Source organism: Crocodylus siamensis, chromosome 6, assembly GCF_052110815.1.
Source record: "Crocodylus siamensis isolate JL-2025a chromosome 6, ASM5211081v1, whole genome shotgun sequence".
Lineage (NCBI taxonomy): Eukaryota > Metazoa > Chordata > Crocodylia > Crocodylidae > Crocodylus > Crocodylus siamensis.
The window spans coordinates 22,405,190-22,425,423 of NC_143400.1; the positions used below are offsets into that span (position 1 = coordinate 22,405,190).

Genomic DNA, 20,234 nt, shown 5'->3' on the forward strand with positions numbered 1-20,234 from the left:
TTTTCACTTGATCACTTAGATGCCTAGTATGTGGTTTAGTTTCATGCATAGGTACCCCAATCACATAGACATCTAGTAGACAGGGTAGAGTCATACAGGTGTCCAAATCACTTTGAGCCTATCTCACCCAGTAGGTGACTAAGTGATTTGGGCACTCAAAGATGAGGTGAGACTACATATTAGGTTCCTGAGTTTCTTCATGTGAGTCTAACCCACCTACTAGATGTCTCAGTGATTTGGGCCCCTAAGTCTGAGCCTATACCACCTAGTAGGTATCTCACTTAGATCACCAAATGACTTAGACTCCTAGTCAGTGCTTTTGACATGCCTTTACATGCCTAAATCTTTTAGTTTCGCATTCAGGTGCCTAAATCACATAGATGCCCAGGAGGTGGGCTAGGCTCACAGCTGGGCAACCTAAATCACTAAACAGCTAGTGAGCTGGTCAGACCCAGATGTAGACACCTAAATCACTTAGACAGCTAATAGCTAGATTAAACTCACACTTAAGTGCCTATTAGGAACTATTCAGTGCTACTGAGGCACTATTCAGCAGTGCAGCATCACATGCAGGTGACTAGAGCACTTAGGTGCCTATTCAGCAGAGTGGTGCCACATGTAGGCACCTAAATCACACAGACATCCAGAGGGGTTAGGATCACACTTGGGTGCCTAATTCACATGGACACCTAGTGGGTGGATTATGCTTGCATGTAAGTGCCTAAATCACTGTGATGCCTAGAAGGTCAGTGAGGCTCATGCTTAGGCACCTATATTACTTAGACATTTGGTAGCCAGGTCACTATTACAAGTAGGTGTCTAAATCACTTAGACACCCAGGAGGGGATTGGGCTCACACTTAGGCCCCTAAATCACAGAGTAGTTGGATTGATCACTTAGAAGCCTATAGGAGATAGAGTCACCCATAGGCACTTAACTCCCTTAGACAGGTGGGTGAGGTTTGCACTTTGGGCCTAAATCACTTAGAACTCCAGAAAGGATGCTCAGGTACCTAAATCACTGAACCATTTAGTAGGGGAAGTTGGCCTTGTGCTTAGGGGCCTAAATCACTTAGGCAATTAGTAGGGGATCGGGTTCACATTTGCTACCCATGTCACTTTGGGATGTTATCCTCACTTGGACCCTATATCATTTAGGTGCTCATGTGGCAGGTTGAGGGGGGGTCATGCTTAGGCCTCTAAATCATTTAGGTGCTCCGTTGGCAGGCTGAGAGGTACACGTAGGCCTATAAATCACTTAAGTGCTCAGTTGGCATGCTGCGGGGGGGTATACTTAGGCCTTTAAATCACTTAGGTACTCAGCTGGTGGGCTGTGGTGGGGGGGTCACACCTCGGTCCCTAAATCACTTAGGTGCCTAGTAGGAGGTTAGGATCACAGTATAGTTTCCAAATCACTTAAATAACTAACAGGCAGGCAGGGTGGGGGAGTAGGTGCCTAAACCACTTGGACAGGGCATGGCTGAAGACGAAAGGGTAAACCAGGCCTCTCCAGGCCCTGGGCCCAGAAGGATGGGCCTTGCCCCGGCCCAGCTGCAGTGCTGGACTGGGGCCCTGGACTAGGGCCCGGCGCGGGGGTGGACGCGGGGCCTGGGCGGTGGCGCTAACAAGCTCGTCGGACCGACCTCGTTAGGGGCCAGGACGTGGCAGGCACTGGGATATAAGGGAGGCGCCGCCGGCCTGAGAGAGAGCCTGAGTGGGAGAGGAGACAGGTAGGTGAGTTGGCAGCCCCCGCTGCTGACCCCTGACGCTGACCCCTAGATTCTCCCTCCCCCACCTCCGATCCCACCCCTGGCCCCAACCCCACCTTGCTCCCTGACCTCAACCTCCCCCAGTCACCCCGACCTCTGACCCCCAGCCCAGTTAACCCCCAGTGTCACGCCTGACCCCCAGGCCTGCCCTGCCTCCTGACCTCTGACCCCAACCCCTGACTCCCACCTTTGCCCTGACCCCTGGCCTAGACCTCTGACCCCTGACTCCCACCCCTGCTCTTACCCCTGGCCCTGACTCATCTCACCCTGCATTTACCTGCTCCCCTCCCTGAAAAAGAACCCAGGCTTGGTGGGGGGGAGTGGGCTCTCCTGGGCACCTGGGGTCCCTCCCACAGCTGTGCCTCTGATCCCTCCCCTTCCCCACCTTGTGCCTCAGTTTCCCCAAGGAGGATTCGACCCCCCCACACACTGGGTGTTTCAGATCCACCAATGGAGAGAGCTGGGGGGGACTCGAGGGCTGGAGTCAGTGCGGGGGAGCGGGGAGGAGGAGGAACATGGTCACCGGCCCTGGGTCAGTGAAAGGGGAGGGGCAGGTGGAAAAAGTAGTGGCGCAGGGGGGAATGCCCAGATGCCTGCTTTGACCTAGGCCACCAGTCGGGGAACTGAGGAGGCGGAGATGGGCCAGGCCTCCCTCCAGCCCCTGGCCTGATTCCAGATGTTCTGCAGCTGCTGGGAGATGCACCACACAATGGGGAATCCCAGGGCCCGGCTGCCCCTGTGGCTGGGGCTGGCCCTGCTGTGGGGTAAGTGTGGGGGGGAGGGGAGGGAGTTTGGGGGCAGAACCCAGGGTCCAGGCACCCAGCACCCTCCCCCTCCCCCTCTCCCTCACTGTGACCCACAGAGAACCCAGGCACCAGGGGTCCCAGCCTCCCCTGCTCTGAGTGCCTCCCAGCCCCTTCTCCCCCCAGGGCTGGGGACAACTCAGGCATCCCAGTTCCTGCCCCCCCGCATACAGAGTTGGGAGAACCCAGATGCACAGTTCCCAGCCCCCCTGCTCTGACCCCCCAGCCCTTCCTCCCCACCCAGAGCTGGGGAGATCCCAGGTGTCTCAGCTCCCGTCCCCCTTTACTTTATTCCTCTCCAGACTTTGCTACCCACTAAGAGAACCCAGGACTCCAGGCTCCCAGCCCCTCCCTGCTCCCACCCCCTAGCCCCTCCCACCTCCGCTCCCCTCCCCTCCCCTCCCGGAGCAGGAGAGAATGCCAGCATCCCGACTTCTGCAGGTGCAGGGAGGGGCGGGGGACAGGACCCATCCCCTGCCTGCTGCCGGGTGACATGAAGATGGGGAAACCAAGGCACAGAGCCCTCTAGCTTGGCTCTGGAGCCCCCCAAATCCCATCCATCCAAAAATCCTCCCATATGCCAGGCTGGGAGGAAGAGGGGCACCCACGTAGCCCCGCCATCCCCCATCCCCTCACTCTTGCCCCTCTACGGGGCAAGGGTTGGGTTCGTACAGCCCCAGTGCGGGCCGGGCCAGGTCTACCTGGGAGGGCACTGCACTCCCCTGCAGGAGCTCTGAGGGTTCAGGGCAAGGGGCTGGCTTGGAGCTACAAGGCCCTAAACCGGGGGTTTCAACTGTGTCCCCTGCCCCCTATCTCATTAGACTCCAGCTCCCTCATTAGATCCAAGACCTTTCTCATTAGTCTCCAGATGCCCTTGTTAGACTCCATCTCCATCTTGTGAGACCCCCTTTGTTAGACTCCATTCCCCCTGCTAGACTCCACCCCACCTTGTTAGAACCAAGACCCTCTCGCTGGACACAAGACCTGTTTGTTAGACTCTGCATCCCCTTGCTAGAATCAAGACAGCCCCTCATTAGACTCCAGACCCCCTCATTAGGCCTGAGCCCCACTGCATTAGACCCCAGCCCCCATATTAGGCTTAAGTCTCCCCTTGTTAGACTCCAATCCCCCTCATTAGACTCAGGACCCCATTCATTAGACTCTGGACCCCCTTGTTAGATTCAAGACCCCCTGCATTAGACTCTAGACCCCTTGTTAGACCCAGGAGTCCCCTTGGTGACAGCCTCTCTGCTTCTCCAGGGATTCTCACCCTTGCTGTTTTTGTGGGCTCCAGCCCGGCCCCACCCAGCCCCCTCGGGAGAGACTTTGTGGTGGTCTTCATGCAGAACGGGCTGCATCAAACCCTCAACAGTGACTTCAAGCTGCTCATCATGGGCCACTCCCCTGCCACGGCCATCACCATCTCCATGAAGAGCCCAGAGCTGAGGAGTTCAGTCCAGGTGCGGTTGGCGCAAACCATCCAGGTCAAGGTCCCGCCACAGGCTGAGATGGTTGGGAGCAAATTGTTTGAGAACGCCGTGGTTGTCCGGGCTGATGGGGACATCGCCGTGTTCGCCGTCAACGAGAAGCCCGACTCGGTCGACGCCACCGTGATCTACCCTGCGTCCAGCTTGGGCACAGAGTACTATGTCGTCACACCCACCGTGGGCACTGACCGCTATGGCGAGTTCGTCGTTGTGGCATGGGATGAGCCCACGTCTGTGGACGTCCACCTCAAAGGGGCGGTCACCTTCCAAGGGCGGATGTACCCTCGAGGCAGCACGCTCACCCTCCACTTGCAGGCCTTCCAGGCAGCTCAGCTGCAGAGCCCCGTGGACATCTCTGGCACCCGGATCGTGGCTCAGAAACCCGTGGCCGTCTACTCCGGGCACACATGTGTGACGAGGTACATCCACTGCGACCACGTGGCTGAGCAGCTCCTGCCCGTGTCCAGCTGGGGCACCAGGTTCATCGTACCCCCCTTGCCCTTTGAGACCCAGGCTGACATTGTCTACGTCTCCACCTCCCAGGAGACCCTCGTGGAGTCTCGACATGGGGGTCTCCAGTCTCATCGGAGGTTGCCAGGCGGGCGGGCCACGCTGTATGGCATCCAGGCCTCCACCGCTTTGTCGCTCTCAGCCAATGCCGGCATCCAAGTCACCTTCTTCTGCGACGGTGGGGTGAAGGGGCCTGTTGCCTATGACCCCTTCTTCATGGCCATCCCAGACATCTCCAGCTACTGCCAGTCCTACCACATCTTTGGGCAGGAGAATTTTGAGAACTATGCCCTCTTTGTGGCGAGGACGATGGAGACGGCAGGACTCATGCTAGACAAGCGGCCATTAAGGAACCTCCTGTGGAAGCCAGTGCCCGGCACAGAGTACTCTTGGGCGGACTACAGCTTGGGGAGGAAGTTCTCCATGCATACCGTGGAGCACTCCACATCCCCCTTTGGCCTGCTGAGTGTTGGGATAACCAACCAGAAAGCTTACGGGGCTCCAGCCATCTGTGCCACGGGTGAGAGCGGTGGCGTTGATGCTCTCCCATTGGAGGAATGGGGATGGAAGGTCACTTAGGAGGTCATGTCCAGTTGCCGCCCTTCTCCAGCCCCATCTGATCCAGCCCAGTCCAAGGTTTGGCCAGCCCAACCTCAAGGCCCCAAACATCCACCACCCCCTTGAACTCGCCCCGGGTTCAACCAGGGGCTGAGGATCCTATTCATTACCTGTCCCTACCAAACTACGAAGGAGTCAATTCAAATCCTGCCTGTGGATGCCATGCCCCAACTTGTGGAGTCATGTCAACTCCCCACAGGTCTCTGCTGATCTGAACCTGGGTCAAATTCTTCCCATCGCTTCAATCCAGCTGGTCCTGAGTGGAGGAGGGAGACATCATGAGCCGTGTTAGTCTGAAGTCAGGCAGAAGACAGGGTAGATCTGCACCTTCTAGACCAGTGGTTCTCAAACTTTTTTTTCACGGACCACTTGAAAATTGCCGAGGGTCTTGGCGGCCCATTTAATTAACTTTTTTTTGTTCTACAAATCAAAGCACACAACTCATATTTTAATATCAATAGTCTTACCTTTCTAATGCGATGAATGTGCTATTTTTTGGAACAAAGTTCTAGGAAATTGGGTGTAATGTTTATCAGCTTTATCCTTAGGCCACCTTTCTGCAGACCACCTGAATGGAGTTCACGGACCAGTGGTGGTCCGCAGACCACAGTTTGAGAGCCTCTGTTTTAGACTAACTAAATCAGATCAGAAAGCACAATCGTTTGTCACCCCGAGGTCATTTCTCAGGGTTAAGAAACCCAGGGTGAGGCACATGCCTCACCAAAATTCCAGTATAAAGTCCCACCTTCCCTTGGCTAGCCCGGAAGTCAATGGGTGCTGCCCTTTTGAACTCAGACCCTGGCTTCCATCCGTAGTGAAGACTGTCTCCACTGACACCATTTCTTCCACCCTAGATCCCTGCCGAGGTCTGAAATGCCGGGAGAAGGAAACCTGCAGACTACAGAATGGGAAAGCAGTGTGCATCCATGACTACATGGGCACCTGCCTGGGGTCCCTGTCCCGGCAGTACCACACCTTCGACGGGCTGACCTTGGACCTCCCCGATGGGTGTACCTACACTGTTGCCAAGTACTGTGGGAAGGACACCACTCTTGTTCCCTTCACCATCCAGGAGAAAAATGGGAAGACCCATGATGGGTCCACCCTGGGGCTGACCCAGATCTATGTCTACGGCCACAAAATCGCCATCGACAAAGGAGCAAGGGGTGCAGTCCGGGTGAGTCATAGAGAAGGGGGCTGGTAGAGACCTCCAAAGGTCACATCTAATCCAACCCCCTGCCTCAGGCAGGACCAGACCTGTCCAGCCCATCCCAGACATATCCCTCATCTAAGCTATTCATAAAATAACCATCAACCTTGAGATGATATGATATGATATGATATGATATGATACATGATATGATATGATATGATATGATATGATACATAATACCAAATCTCATACCCAAATCTGCCCCAGGGAAAGCAGGGGGACCATGGCTGCCACTCTCCTGTTGCTGTAGAAGGTTGTTAATAGATGCTCCAGAGACCCCAGGTAGAGGCTGTTCCCCTGCTACCAAGAAAGGCGAAACCCCATGGAACAGAGAATTTAGGAATGGTCAGATGTACTACAGTGAGCTCGGACTTCAACAGACTCCCTCGACGCTGCCTGAATAGAAATGCTGCAGCCTTTCCCAGATAGTTGGTTTTAACCTCAGGTGGGGCAGAAATCTAAGGAGGAGGGGGGCAACTACACCACTGCCCCCTGCCTGGGCTACTTGTTGCCCCACTTCTTGTGTTCTCCAAACTTCATAAATCATTTAGCAAATCAGGGCTTCTCCCGATAACATTCAATTTGGTTTGGCTTGGACCTAAAATGCAATAATCTAACTCTAGCCTATTAATCAAGCCCCTAGTTTCTCTTTCCCCAGAGAAAAATAGATGTTGAGTTCTATGGGATGATGTTCTACACCCACTGCACCCCACTTCTCAACTTCCTAGATCTACTCATGATGAGGCCTCATTTCCCATCTCTCCTCAGCTCAATGACGTCTCCTCTCTCCTCTCTTCTCAGCTCAATGACCAGGTCATCCCCCTCCCAGCCACCATGGAGGGCGGGAAGCTCCAGGTTTCCCAGGGTGATGGCCGTATTGTTCTCCAAGCCGATTTTGGGCTGCAAGTGACCTATGATAGTGACTGGACCATGATTGCAACCGTGCCTAGCAGCTATTTTGGGAGCACCTGTGGGCTGTGTGGGAACTTCAATGGGGACGGAGAAGATGACGCGGCATATGCCAATGACACCAAGGCCTTGTCTGGAGGTGCCTGGACAAGGAGCTGGAAGGTGGAGGACGGAGACCCGGCCTGTGAGGAGTGCCAAGGCCTGAGTGAGCTGTGCCAGCCGACCCAGAGGCAGCTCTTTGGGGATAAAGAGCACTGTGGGCTCCTCCGATTGCCAGAAGGGCCCTTCAAGGAGTGCCACACTGCTATGGACCCCACTGGCCCCTTCAACACGTGCCTCACCAACCTTCTGGTGGGCGGGGAGCAACAGATGCTGTGCCAGGAGCTGGAGGAATATGCAGCCAGCTGCAGGCACCATGGAGCTACTATTGGCGACTGGAGGACTCTGTCAGGCTGTGGTAAGGGCGATGGCGGTGATGGAGGCCTAGGGGGTGGGTCAGGTGGTCTCATCATGAGACAGGTGAAGGGACCTGAGCTTGGGGGCTGGGTCATTAGTGCTGGTACTGCCTTGCAGGGGAGAGCACCCCCTCTTGCTACTCCAGGGCACTGCCAGGTGCGAAGTCCATAATGGTGCCCCCTTCAATCCAGTCTAGTGCCCCCTTGAGATCCATTATGGCAACCATTGAGGTCCATTCTGGTGCCTGGGCCTCAGCCCCCAGTCACCCATCCTTAGCTATGCTCCAGCTAGAAGTTGCCTGTCTCTCTCACTACATCTAGGTGGGTTGTCCAGTCCCTAGCACTAGTTGCTAAGTCTCCCTCTCTCTGCCCCAATCCCAGCCCTTTCCTGCCCCAAGAACAGCCACTATGAGGCCTGCGGCACGACCTGCCCAGCCACCTGCTCTGATCCGACTGCTGCATCCTCCTGCCAGGAGCCCTGTGAGGATTCATGTCAGTGCGACCCCGGCTACGTCCTCCAAGCCAAGCAGTGCATCCCTGAGGAGAGCTGTGGCTGTAGCCATGATGGTCATCACTACAAGCCCAGAGAGGAGTTCTGGGTTGATGAGAACTGTCGCACTCGGTGCTGGTGTGACCCAGTCCTGGGCTCGGTGACCTGTAAGGAGTCCAGCTGCAAGGCCCATGAGAAGTGTACCATGGTGAATGGAGTCCAGAGTTGCAAGGCCAACAACTTTTCCACATGTATCGGTACTGGGGACCCTCACTACACCACCTTTGATGGACATCGCTATGACTTCCAAGGGAGCTGCATCTACCAGTTTGCTTCTCTCTGCTCCCAAGACCCTGCACTGGTCCCCTTCACCGTCACGGTAGAGAACAATCACCGGGGCAACCGGGCTGTGTCCTTCACCAAGACGGTGACCCTGGAGGTCTATGGCATTACTCTTACCCTGAGCCAGGAGCATCCGCGGAAAATGAAGGTACAGAACACAGCCAGGAGTGGACATGTCTGCATCCTACCTCCCACACCAAAACTGTTGACCCTCCATCTTGAAAACCCCTTAGCCCAGGAGGACCTAAACTAGACCCAAAGTCTCACCTGAGCTAGTGTCAAGATGAGAGCTAAGTTACCCTTGCTGGCACTTGGTTTTAAACAATGGGTGTTTAAAACCGGGTCCCCATTATCCTGGAACCCCCTTTTAAGGCATTCAGGTACCTCGCGACTCCTCAACTCACGTATCCCCTGTTTAGGGTAAACAAACCTTTTCATTAGAATTACAAAGAAGGAGGGCTGGAGGGCCCTCCAGAGGTCATAGAGTCATAGTCATAGAGAAGTTGGGCTGGAAGGGATTTCCAGAGGTCATAAAGTTGGTCATAGAGTCATAGAAAAGCAGAGATGGAAGGGACCTTCAGTTGTCACAGAGTCCTAGTTGTAGAGTCATAGAGATGTGGGGTTGCAATGGCCCTTCCAGAGGTCACATTTAGTTCAACCTCCTGCCAGAGGCAGGATTAGCCCTATCCAAATCATCCCAGATGTATCCTGGTCTTACAACCCTGTTGTCAATGGAGACACACAAACTTTTTGTCATGAAAGAGTTGGCCAAGGCAGCTCAGGTCAAATAAGAACTATTTACAGATTTGTGTGAGATCCAACAACTCTTAGAAGGGAAGAGAACAATTTTGAACAGTTCTGGACTTGACATTGGTATCATGGGCAATCAACTCCTGACCCACAAGCCAGATCTGTCCCCCAAAGCCATGTCATCCAGCCCATGGCATTACCCAAGAGTCCAGGAATTTCTTGGTGGGGAAGCAGTGGCCATGGCTGGGTTTGGGTGTTGAATCAGGGCTGGACTGGGCTGGGGCAGAATCTAGCCATGTGCTGTCAAGCCCATGGGCCAACCCCACACATGGACCCCATGCAGGATCTCATGCATGGACTGACCCCATACCATTCATCCATCCCACGAGTCCAGAAAATTCGGCACCACTGCCCCAGCTCTTTGACCACATCTGGGCTTTCCCTGTGAACCAAATTCCAAGGAACATCATTTTTACTTAATTTTACAAACCCTTAAACAGAAACCATCTCTTCTGGCTTCCGCCCTTTCTTAGACTCCAAGCTATACCTTGTTAGATTTTAGTTTCCACCCTGGCTTTGATGACAGAAAAATCCTTGAGCAATTATTCTCTTGACAATAACTCAAAGACCCCAACTTGGAAGAAGGTTTTAACATCTGTTGGAAATCTCCAAGTCTATCTCGTGAATTGTGTTTGCTCACTCCACAGGGCTCATTTTGTGTGGTACCCTTGAAAGGATCACAAAGGAACCAGGTTGAGAGTGACTGAGTTAAGACAACATAGAGATAGAAGGGACCTCATGAGATCATGTTTAGTCTAGCCCTCTGCTCAGGGCTGGATCATCCCAGACTAAACCAGCCCAATCTGTAGAGTCTACAGGATTTAGACTCAAGAATACTAGACTCAGTGAATGAAGGGTTGTCGACTCTATGGGAATTAGATTCAAGAATAGTATGTGAAGTTCATGAAGCAACACACTCTAAGGGGATCAAAATTATTTGTGACCTCATAGGATCATGGGAAAGGGAGGCTGGAAATGACCTCAGGAGGTCATAGCTACAGGACCAGCCCTCTCCAAACCAACCCAGCCACGTGTCTATCCAACTTGCTCTTAAACACTTCCAGAGATGGAGAATCCACAGTCTCTCATAGTCATAGTCCTAGAGAAGTGGGACTGGAAGGGACGTCCAGAGGTCACCTGTAGTCTAACTCCCTGCCTGAGGCAGGATCAGCTCTGCCGAAACCACCCCAGACACATCCAGCATTTAAACTTTTCATACTACTACCATCAACCCTGACATAACACCAGAGATCACACTCAACTGTGCTGGGGACACCAGTGGCCAATGACCTGCTTCTGTAGAAAGTTGTTCATAGACACTCAAGAGATCCCAGGTAGAGGCCGTGCCCCCACTACAGAGGAAGGCACCCCCGCCACCCCTCCCCCCCCCAGTCCCTACCAGTCTGACCGGGGGGAAATTCCTTCCTCACTCCAAATCTGGCATTGGTCTGAGCCTGAGCAGAGGTGCAAGACCCTCTAGCCAGGACCCACCAGGTTTGGTCCCATCAGGTGCACTGGCACATCCCAGTCCCCATTCCCAGCCTGGCCACCATCCAGTACCCCTGGGGGAAAATTAAAAAAACCCTGACAAATGGAACAGAAAGTGGGGACAGGGACAATCTGAAAAACCCAGAAACCTGTGACATCCCCATGGCAGAGCAGAGGCATTGCAATATGGAGTCCATCACCAACCAGTGACTGTCCAACCCCTTTAACCCTCCAGTGATGAAGAGGTCACAACTCCCCTGGCTGTAGGCCTAGCTACACCTAAATCACCCCCCCCAAGTTTTATCCAACCTCTCCTTGAACCCCTCCACTGATGGAGAGTCCCCAGCTCCCCCTGGGCATCTCTCCTACTGCCTCTGCTCTAAGAGGGAAGACGTTTTCCTGAGATCCAACCTCAACCTCCTTTGCTTCAACTTCAAGTCATTGGTCCACGCCCCTCCTTTCTGCAGCCGGAGAGAAAAGGTGCTTTCCCTCTTTTTTATAGCAGCCCTTCAAGTACATTCAGACTGCTCTCATGTCCCCTCTTCAGCACCATATCCTCGAGCTGAATGTGCCCAGCTCCTTCAGCCTCACCTCACAGGACTTGTTTTCCAAGCCCTCTCTAGGTCATGGTCCAATGCTGGACCACTGACCAGCTCCTCCATGTGTTCTCTTCCCAGGTAGACGGTGTCTTTGTGGAGCTCCCATTTTCCCACCAGGACAAGCTCAAGGCCTACATCAGTGGTGTCCATGGCTTCATCAAGACCAGTTTTGATATGCGGGTGAGCTTTGACTGGTACAGCTATGCCCGGGTCATCCTCCCCACTACCTACGCCAATGCTGTTTGTGGCCTGTGTGGCAATGCCAACGGGGACCCTGATGATGACTTCACTATGAAAAATGGGAGCCAGGCTTCTGATGAGGTCCAGTTCGGCAACAGCTGGAAGGTGGGGGAGGTGCCCGGGTGTTTGGCAGGCTGTACCGGGGACTGTTCAGTCTGTACCGAGGCGGAGAAGATGCCCTACAAGGGTGACAAGTACTGTGGAGTCCTCACCAGAAAGGATGGGCCTTTTCAGGCGTGCCACGGGGTCTTTGACCCTGCGCCTTTCTTTGAGGACTGCGTCTTCGACACTTGCCAATACAAGGGTCACCATGACACTCTCTGTGGCGCCATCAGTGCCTATGTCACAGCCTGCCAGACTCAAGGCATCCAGGTCAGGCAGTGGAGATCAACCACCTTCTGCAGTAAGTATCACCTCTATGTTCCTGGCTCTCCTCCTAGGTGACACCAGTGCTGACCCAATAGTGGTCATGGGTAGAATTGGCAGGAAAGGTCCTAATAATGTTGCTGTATTGATTTGTATATGGGTGCACCTTTCCACCTAGATCAGCTCTCCACAACTGGGTGTCAAGCAAGGAAACTGATCTCTGCCCCAGAACAGAAGCATGGAGACACTATAACAACTTCATAGGGGCATTACCCCATCCCTGTTTCTCTCCCGGACCACCAAGAGGGAGAGCAGAATGCACACTACAGCATCAGAGTTTATATTAACCCTGTCACAGCCCCTTCCAAATTGATGGTAGCTTTCGGCAGAGCTGCCAGAAGCTGCTGTCAGCTTGACAGTGGCTGAGGAGATGTGAGCTTCTCCGCTCAGTTGGCTGTGGCCATGACTCTGGAAACAATCTTTTTTTCTAATTTTTGCCTATCTTGTCTGTGGGCGTGGCATAGGTGAGGAAATAGTGTCATTTTAAACATTCATTTCCAGTTTTTGGAGGTCTTAGAATGGAACAATATGTAGTTTTTCCCACCCCCCACCAAACCTTTCCTGAAACCTATTTTCAACCATGGGTGACTGGTGCCACTTTAGTCAGGGGGAGCATGTGCCCCCCCAGCAACCAGTCAGCAACTGGGGGGACTCCCCCTCAGCCAATCTTGCTGATGGGGGGGCCCGTATTGCACTGACTGCAAAATGGCCACGGCGCTCCTGGAAGTGGATGTGGTGCTTCATCCAGCAATTCCACTCCCTGGCCAGTGCTTCCGGGGGGGACACTGGTGCTCTCGCCTGCCACCCCTGCCTGTCACCTAAGTGGGGAATGCACCTGTCAGAAGGTGCACCAGCGGTCTTGGGGTGCATGTATGCCTCCGTGCACCCCCTTTGCGATGTCACTGTTTACAACTTAAACAAGCTCTTGATTTTTAGGCATCCTGACCCCACAAATGCTTTCTTTTCCCATCTTTCCTTGGCTTCCTTTCGATTTCCCTCCTATATGGTTCCCAGGGTGAAATAATATAAATTATATCCAGGGGATTCCGCCCCCCCTGCTTTTGAGGGGGTGGGTAGATATGTTTGTATTATTACAGTAGTATGACTCTACTATTGAATAGCAGCCTTTATCTCCCTGAAAAGTGATTCCAAAGAGGATGGAGCTGGACTGTTCTCAGTGGTAGCAGATGACAGAACAAGGAGCAATGGGCTCTGGCTACAGCAAGGGAAGTTGAGATTGGATATTAGGAAAAATTCTCTCACAAGGAGGGTGGTGAAGCACTGGAACAGGTTACCCATAAGGATTGTGGACTCTCCATCCTTGGAGGTTTTGAAGACCCTGTTAGACAAAACCTTGACTGGGATGATCTCATTTGGGATGGTCCTCCTTGGAGCAGGGGTTGGACCTCCTGAGAGGTGACCTCCTGAGGTCTCTTCCAACCCTCATTTTCTATGTTTCTGTTACTTTTTCTGTTATTACTTATGACTTCTGTTATTACCTTTAACTTTTTAAAACTTCTCAAGAGTCCTAGACGTGCTTTTTTTTTTTGCTTTCAACACATTCTAAGAGCATAAGAACATGCCATTCACTGGGTGAGACCATGTTGCCCAGTCTTATGTCCCCCACAGAAGCAGAGGCTGGAAGGGAGAGTGAGCTGGTTCTGACGAGGGATTTTTCCCCTGTTCCTCTCCCCTGGCAGCCTCCAGCATTGATGGTTAAGAAGTTCTGATTCAGAAGCCATGCTCATATCGTGCTCAGTGGCTATTGATTCCCCTTTCCTCCAAGAATGGGTCCAATCCCTTGGTGGATCTGGCTACGCTCTCAGCTTCCAGGACATCCAGTGGCCACAAGTCCCACCCTTCTATGCCATGCTGGTTGAAAAAGACCTTTCCGGTGTTTGTTATCAGCCAACGACCTCCTAGTTTCATGTCTGATCCCTCAATTCTTGTCTGGTGAGAAACAGTCAAGAGTAAATTCCCTATTGACTTTCTCTTCACCCTCTGGTATTTTGCAAACCCTTCTCCTGTCCTCCTTCAGTTGTCTCTATTTTAACCTAACAAGGCCTGGCTTCATTAGTCTCTCCTCATATGGAAGCCCCTCTATGCCACTCATCACCCCTGTTGCCCTTCTCTGGACCTTCTCCAGTTCTTCTATATCCTCTTAGAGGTGTGGGGACCAGAGCTGGGTGCAGTATCCAAGGTGTGGATGCCCCATAGATGTATCAGTTAGGCTCCGGAGTGGCGAGAGATGTGCGGGTGAAAGCCTGCTGCACCCCGCTCCCCCAAAACCCCCCAGAGACTCCCCAGCAGCCACGGAGCCCCCTGCTGACCCCCAGCACAGCCAGAGGCAAGCGGGGCCTGTGGTGGGAAGAGGTTAACCCCTCACTGAGTGGGAGGAGGTGGCTGAGCGGAGCCAGGCTGGGTCAAGCCCTGCCTAGGCCCCTACTTAGCCCAGCCCCCCAGGGAGCCCCGTGACCGGAGCTGCGCGAATAGGCTGCGCAAACAGGTGTGCTTGCTTGCCGGCGCATGAGTTAGAGTGGCGTTCACATGGGAGGGCCCGAGGCCCGGCCTGCGAGCCCCCCAGGGGAGACAGTCCCAGCCATAGCCAGCCTACCAGAGGCATGACGCGGATGGGCATGCGCCGCACCCTGAGGGTCCCCTCAGGCTCTGCGTGCGGCCCCCCCTCAGGCACCTCAGAAAGGGCCACTCAGACAGAGCCCACGGTCCCAGGCCCATGCAGACGGAGCCCCTGGCTCTTGGCGGCGGGGGCTGCCTGTCCCTTTTTCAGGCTCTGGCAGCCCGGGAGCATGGCCACCTCCCCGTGTGGGGTCTGCTCCCTTTTGGGGTCTCTGGCGCGCCAGCTCGAGGAGCTCCAGGCCACAGACCAGATACTACGTGCCATCAGAGACTGCGAGCAGGAGATTGACTCCTACTGCCAGGCCCTTCTCCCCCGGGAGTCGGAGGGTTGACCAGCGTCTCCCTCCAGGACTAAGGAGGACTCTGGGACCTCCCGCTCTGCCCAGTCAGGGGCATGGACCAAGGTGGTCAAGGCCCGAAGGCCCGCCGCACCAAGGCCCCTGCCCTGCCAGAGCTCAGCAACAGGTTCGCATCTCTTGCTGCCCCGGCAGAGCCTGCAGAGGTGCCAGCTCCCGCAGGCAACACAGGCCCAACTGCAGCTACCGCCCCGCTCTCCCCAAGACGAAACGTAAGGTGTTTGTTGTGGGAGACTCCATCCTGAGGGGGACTGAGGGGGCAATCTGCCGCCCCGACCCCTTAGCGTGGGAAGTCTGCTGCTTCCTGGGGTCCTCCAGCCCACAGACCACTACCCCATGCTCCTTATTCACGTGGGCACCAATGACACGGCTCAGAGTGCTCCCAGGCAGATCATGAGGTGCTACAGGGATTTGGGAGCGGGGCTAAAGGGTCTGGGGGCGCAGGTGGTGTTCTTGTCAATCCTCCCAGTCTCGGGCTGTGGGCTGAGGAGGGAGAGGAGGATCCACATAGTCAACCAAAGCCTGCGGTGCTGGTGTCATCAGGAAGACTTTGGCTTCCACAACCACAGCCCGCTCTTTGGAGAGAGAGGCAGCGAGCTGCTGGGAAGAGATGGCCTCCACCTCTCTCCTCTGGGGAGGAGGCTCTTCTCAGCCAGACTGGCTGACCTGCTCCACCGGGCTTTAAACTAAGCCCATTGGGGGACGGGGGAACTACCACCGCTGCTGGCCCGCTGAGCAAGCCTTGCAAAGCAGTGGGCCAAGGAACTTAAGGGAGCCCACCCCTGCCTCAGCCCTGGCACAATCTGTGGGCAAGGCAAGAGCCCCCAAGGGGACACTTGCCTGACTGTATACAAATGCCAGGAGCTTGGGGAATAAGCAGGAGGAGCTCATCCTCCTGCTCAATGCAAATAATTATGACGTCATAGGGATAATGCAGACCTAGTGGGACCCTATTCATGGATGGACTATGGGTATAGATGGCTATACCCTGTACAAGAGGGATCGAGTAGATAAAAAGGGTGGGGGTGTAGCTCTCTACATTAAGGAAAGCTACACAACCCTGCAAGCTGATGTTGGCGACCAGGGTGGACAACTGGAGACCCTCTTGGTTAAAATCCGTGGGGAACACAGCACAGGGGACACAATGGTAGAGTCTACTACAGACCTCCCACCCAAAGTCCTTAGCTTGACCAGGAGTTCGCCCGGGAACTGGCTGAGGCCGCATGCTCCGGGACCGTGGTTGTCATGGGTGACTTCAATTACCCGGACATCTCGTGGGAGGATCACTCAGCAAAATCCAAGTGGTCGCAAAGCTTCCTCTCATGCATGGATGACCTCTACCTGACTCAAGAAGTCTATGGGCCAACAAGAGGCAAAGCACTGTTTGACCTGGTACTGGCTACAGGGGATGACCTAATTAGCGACCTAGTGATTGATGGGAAGTTGGGTGACAGTGACCACAAGCTGATCACCTTCACCATCTGCCATAAAACTGGCAAGTCAGTCAGCAACACAGAAGTCCTTGACTTCAGGAAAGCTGACTTTGACAAGCTCAGGAAGCTGGTCAGTGAGGCCCTAAGGGACCATGACCCCAGGGAGAGGGAGGTTCAAGAAGAGTGGTTGCTCCTCAAGGGAGCAATCCTCAATGCACAAGCTAAGTCTATTCCATCTCAGAGGAAAGGCAGCAAAAGGGTACAGCAGCCCCCCTGGCTCTCCAGGGACCTAGCAGACCTCCTGAGGCTAAAAAGAAAAGCCTACAAAGGATGGAGGATGGGATCCACCTCCAAGGAGGAATATTCCACACTGGTTCGGTTGTTCAGGGAGCAAACCAGGAAAGCCAAGGCTGCAACTGAACTCCAACTACTTTCGAGAATCAAGGACAATAAAAAGTGCTTTTTCAGATATGTGGGGAGCCGGAGGAAAAGCAAGGGCAACATTGGACCCCTGCTGAAACAGATGGGGAAACTGACGCCCAGGAAAAAGCCAACCTATTAATTGGGTACTTTGCGTCGGTCTTTCATCATTCCCATGGGACGCCCATGTCCGCTACGGGACAGGGAGGTCTGGGTGGGGGAGATCCCCTGCCCTCCATCAATGCCGACCTCATGAAGGAACATCTTGAGAGGCTGAATACCTTCAAATCAGCCGGCCTTGACAGTCTACACCCCAGGGTACTCAGGGAGCTGGTGAGCATCATAGCCTAGCCCCTGGCACAGATCTTTGAAAGCTCCTAGCGCTCTGGTGCAGTGCCCGAACACTGGAAGAAGGCCAATGTGGTGCTCATCTTCAAGAAAGGGAGGAGAGTGGATCCGGCTAACTACAGGTCCATCAGCCCAACTTCTATCCCGGGGAACATCTTAGAAAAGTTTATTAAAAAGGCCATCCTTAATGGACTGGCTGACGCCAACATCCTGAGGGATGGCCAGCACGGGTTTGTTACATGTAGGTCTTGCTTGACCAATCTCATTTCCTTCTACAAGCAGGTAACCTATCACCTGGACAAGGGAGAAGAGATTGATATCTTATATCTTGACTTCAGAAAAGCCTTCGATCTGGTATCCCATGATCACCTCTTGGTGAAACTGGCCAGTTGTGGCCTTGGGTCCACCACGATCTGCTGGCTGGGAAATTGGCTCCGTGGTCGGACCCAGAGGGTAGTAATAGATGGAAGTCAATCATCATGGTGTCCTGTGACCAGTGGGGTCCCCCAAAGCTCTGTCCTTGGACCCATACTGTTCAACATCTTCATTAATGATGTGGACATTGGAGTCAGAAGCAGACTGGCCAAGTTCGCCGATGACACCAAACTTTGGGGCAAAGCATCCACACCTGAGGACAAGAGGGTCATTCAAGCTGACCTGGACAGGCTCAGCAGATGGGTGGATGAGAACATAATGCCAAAAAATGCAAGGCTGTCCACCTTGGGAAGAAAAACCTGCAGCATCCTTATAGGCTCGGCAGTGCTACGCTGGCTAGCACTACGGAAGAAAGAGACTTGGGGGTCATCATTGACCACAAGATGAACATGAGCCTGCAGTGCGATGCTGCAGCTAGTAAAGCAACCAAAACACTGGCTTGCATCCATAGATGCTTCTCGAGCAAATCCCGGGACGTCATTCTCCCCTTGTCCTTGGCCTTGGTGAGGCCGCAGCTGGAGTACTGCGTCATTTTGGGCTCCACAATTCAAAAAGGATGTGGAGAAGCTTAAGACAGTCCAGAGAAGAGCCATGCGCATGATCAGAGGTCAGGAAAACAGACCTTACGATGACAGGCTGAGAGCCACGGGGCTATTCAGCCTGGAAAAGCGCAGGCTCAGGGGTGATCTGGTGGCCACCTATAAGTTTATCAGGGGTGACCACCAGGATCTGGGGGAGTGACTGTTCACCAGAGCGCCCCAAGAGATGACGAGGTCGAACGGTCACAAACTCCTGCAAGACTGTTTCAGGCTGGACATAAGGAAGAATTTCTTTACTGTCCGAGCCCCCAAGGTCTGGAACAGCCTGCCATCGAAGGTGGTTCAAGCACCTACATTGAACACCTTCAAGAGCAAACTGGACGCTTATCTTGCTGGGATCCTATGACCCCGCTGACTTCCTGCCCTTTGGCACTCGATGATCTTCTGAGGTCCCTTCCAGCCCTAATGTCTATGAAATCTATGTAAAGGGGAATCACAATACAATTTCCTTCATCATCGTTAATACCATGTTTACCTTTTCCACAGTGTATAATTGTGCCAAAATGGAGGAAATTTGGAAAGTTACTGAACAGAATATAGAAAACCGGGACATAGTGGGATAAAAATATCCCAAAGGTAGACATCCTTCATTGGGCTCCAACAAGCCGTACAAGGGGGAGGGTGCCCAGTAGTGGAAATGTTAACAAAATTCAACATTTTTGGTTCCTGAGGATCCTGAAAGAGAATTTTCAGAGTGTTTTGGGTTGCACCAAAAAAAGGCTTTTTTGAAGGAAAAAATTCAATCAGATTTGAGAAACAGTCATTGACTATTTGAGCTGTTTAAACTTGATGTCCCTAGCTACTATGTGGCCAGCAAACAAGAAGAAACCTATCCTCAATCCAAGGCTTTGAGGGAAGGGGAAAACTTCCAGCCGGTTGGGAATTTTCCAAGGCAAAGATGATGTATTTGGCAGATCATCCGGGAAAGGGTGGGTTTTGATGGCTTACCATGTTGAAAACATCTCCAGGAACCCCCTCCTTCCTCCAAATTTGAACTTGGCCATATGTCGCATTTCGCTTCTTTCAACGTGAACAATTTGGCAGTTGCATTTGGAGATGAGCGGGGGGATTTTTTTTTCTGTTTGACCTTCCATTTGTTTTCATGTCAAAGGGCTTCAAAGGATTTTGGAGGCCGAGCCAGAGACAAAATACCCGACTGGAAACACAGCGTCTCAAAAGAAGCAAATAGAAAAGGTTTCCATTGGTCCATTTGCTTCAGGAAAAGAGAAAATAATTAATTAAGATATTACGTGTGGGCACATGTCCAGTGAGGATCCTTTCAAAAGGGGAGCATTTCAAAAGTGCAGTGTATGGAGCAGATTGGCTGTTACAGCCAGAGAAAGCTGGGAATTATTTGAATCAGACAAGGCTATACACACACATACACACTAGCAAATTGCCCATCAATAATGATGGGGGGGGAGCTGACAGGGACGGAGCCTCATGTCTGGCCCTGCGCCCCGCCTTTCCTCTCTAAAGCTCCTTGTTTGGCCCTGCTCTACCCTAGCCCCCCGCCACTCCTTGTCTGGCCCTGCTCCATCCCCACCCCACTCTCAGTACTTCAGGTCTGGCCCCAGTCCCCGCCTTCCCCTCCTCCATTGGGTCTGGCCCTGCTGCCCCCCACATCCCCCACTGCGTCAGGTCTGGCCCCAGCCCCCCCTCCCCGCTTCGGGTCTGATCTAGTTCCACCCCCCTCACCTCCCCTCCCACTTCAGGTCCGACCCTGCTCCCTCTGCCTCTTCGGGTCTGACCCAGTAAATCCAAAGAAGTGATTCTCCCACTTTACTAACCATTGGTCATTGATGCGGCCACAGCTGGATTATTGCTTCCAGTTCTGGGTGCTGCACT

General features: G+C 53.5%; 1 protein-coding gene across 2 annotated transcripts in view; it reads left to right on the plus strand.

Annotated features, from left to right (window-relative positions):
• The first annotated feature begins 1,656 nt into the window (after positions 1-1,656).
• The window catches only part of LOC149861630 (IgGFc-binding protein-like), a 34,566-nt gene continuing 15,988 nt past the window's right edge, over positions 1,657-20,234 (plus strand). For both annotated transcript variants that reach the window (XM_090052297.1, XM_090052296.1), the window contains exons 1-7: positions 1,657-1,729; positions 2,376-2,532; positions 3,832-5,088; positions 6,041-6,363; positions 7,201-7,765; positions 8,145-8,743; positions 11,571-12,135. In XM_090052297.1, coding sequence (XP_089908423.1) covers positions 2,445-2,532; positions 3,832-5,088; positions 6,041-6,363; positions 7,201-7,765; positions 8,145-8,743; positions 11,571-12,135 — 3,397 coding nt within the window. In that variant the 5' untranslated portion in view covers positions 1,657-1,729; positions 2,376-2,444. The remainder of the gene's footprint in view (positions 1,730-2,375; positions 2,533-3,831; positions 5,089-6,040; positions 6,364-7,200; positions 7,766-8,144; positions 8,744-11,570; positions 12,136-20,234) is intronic.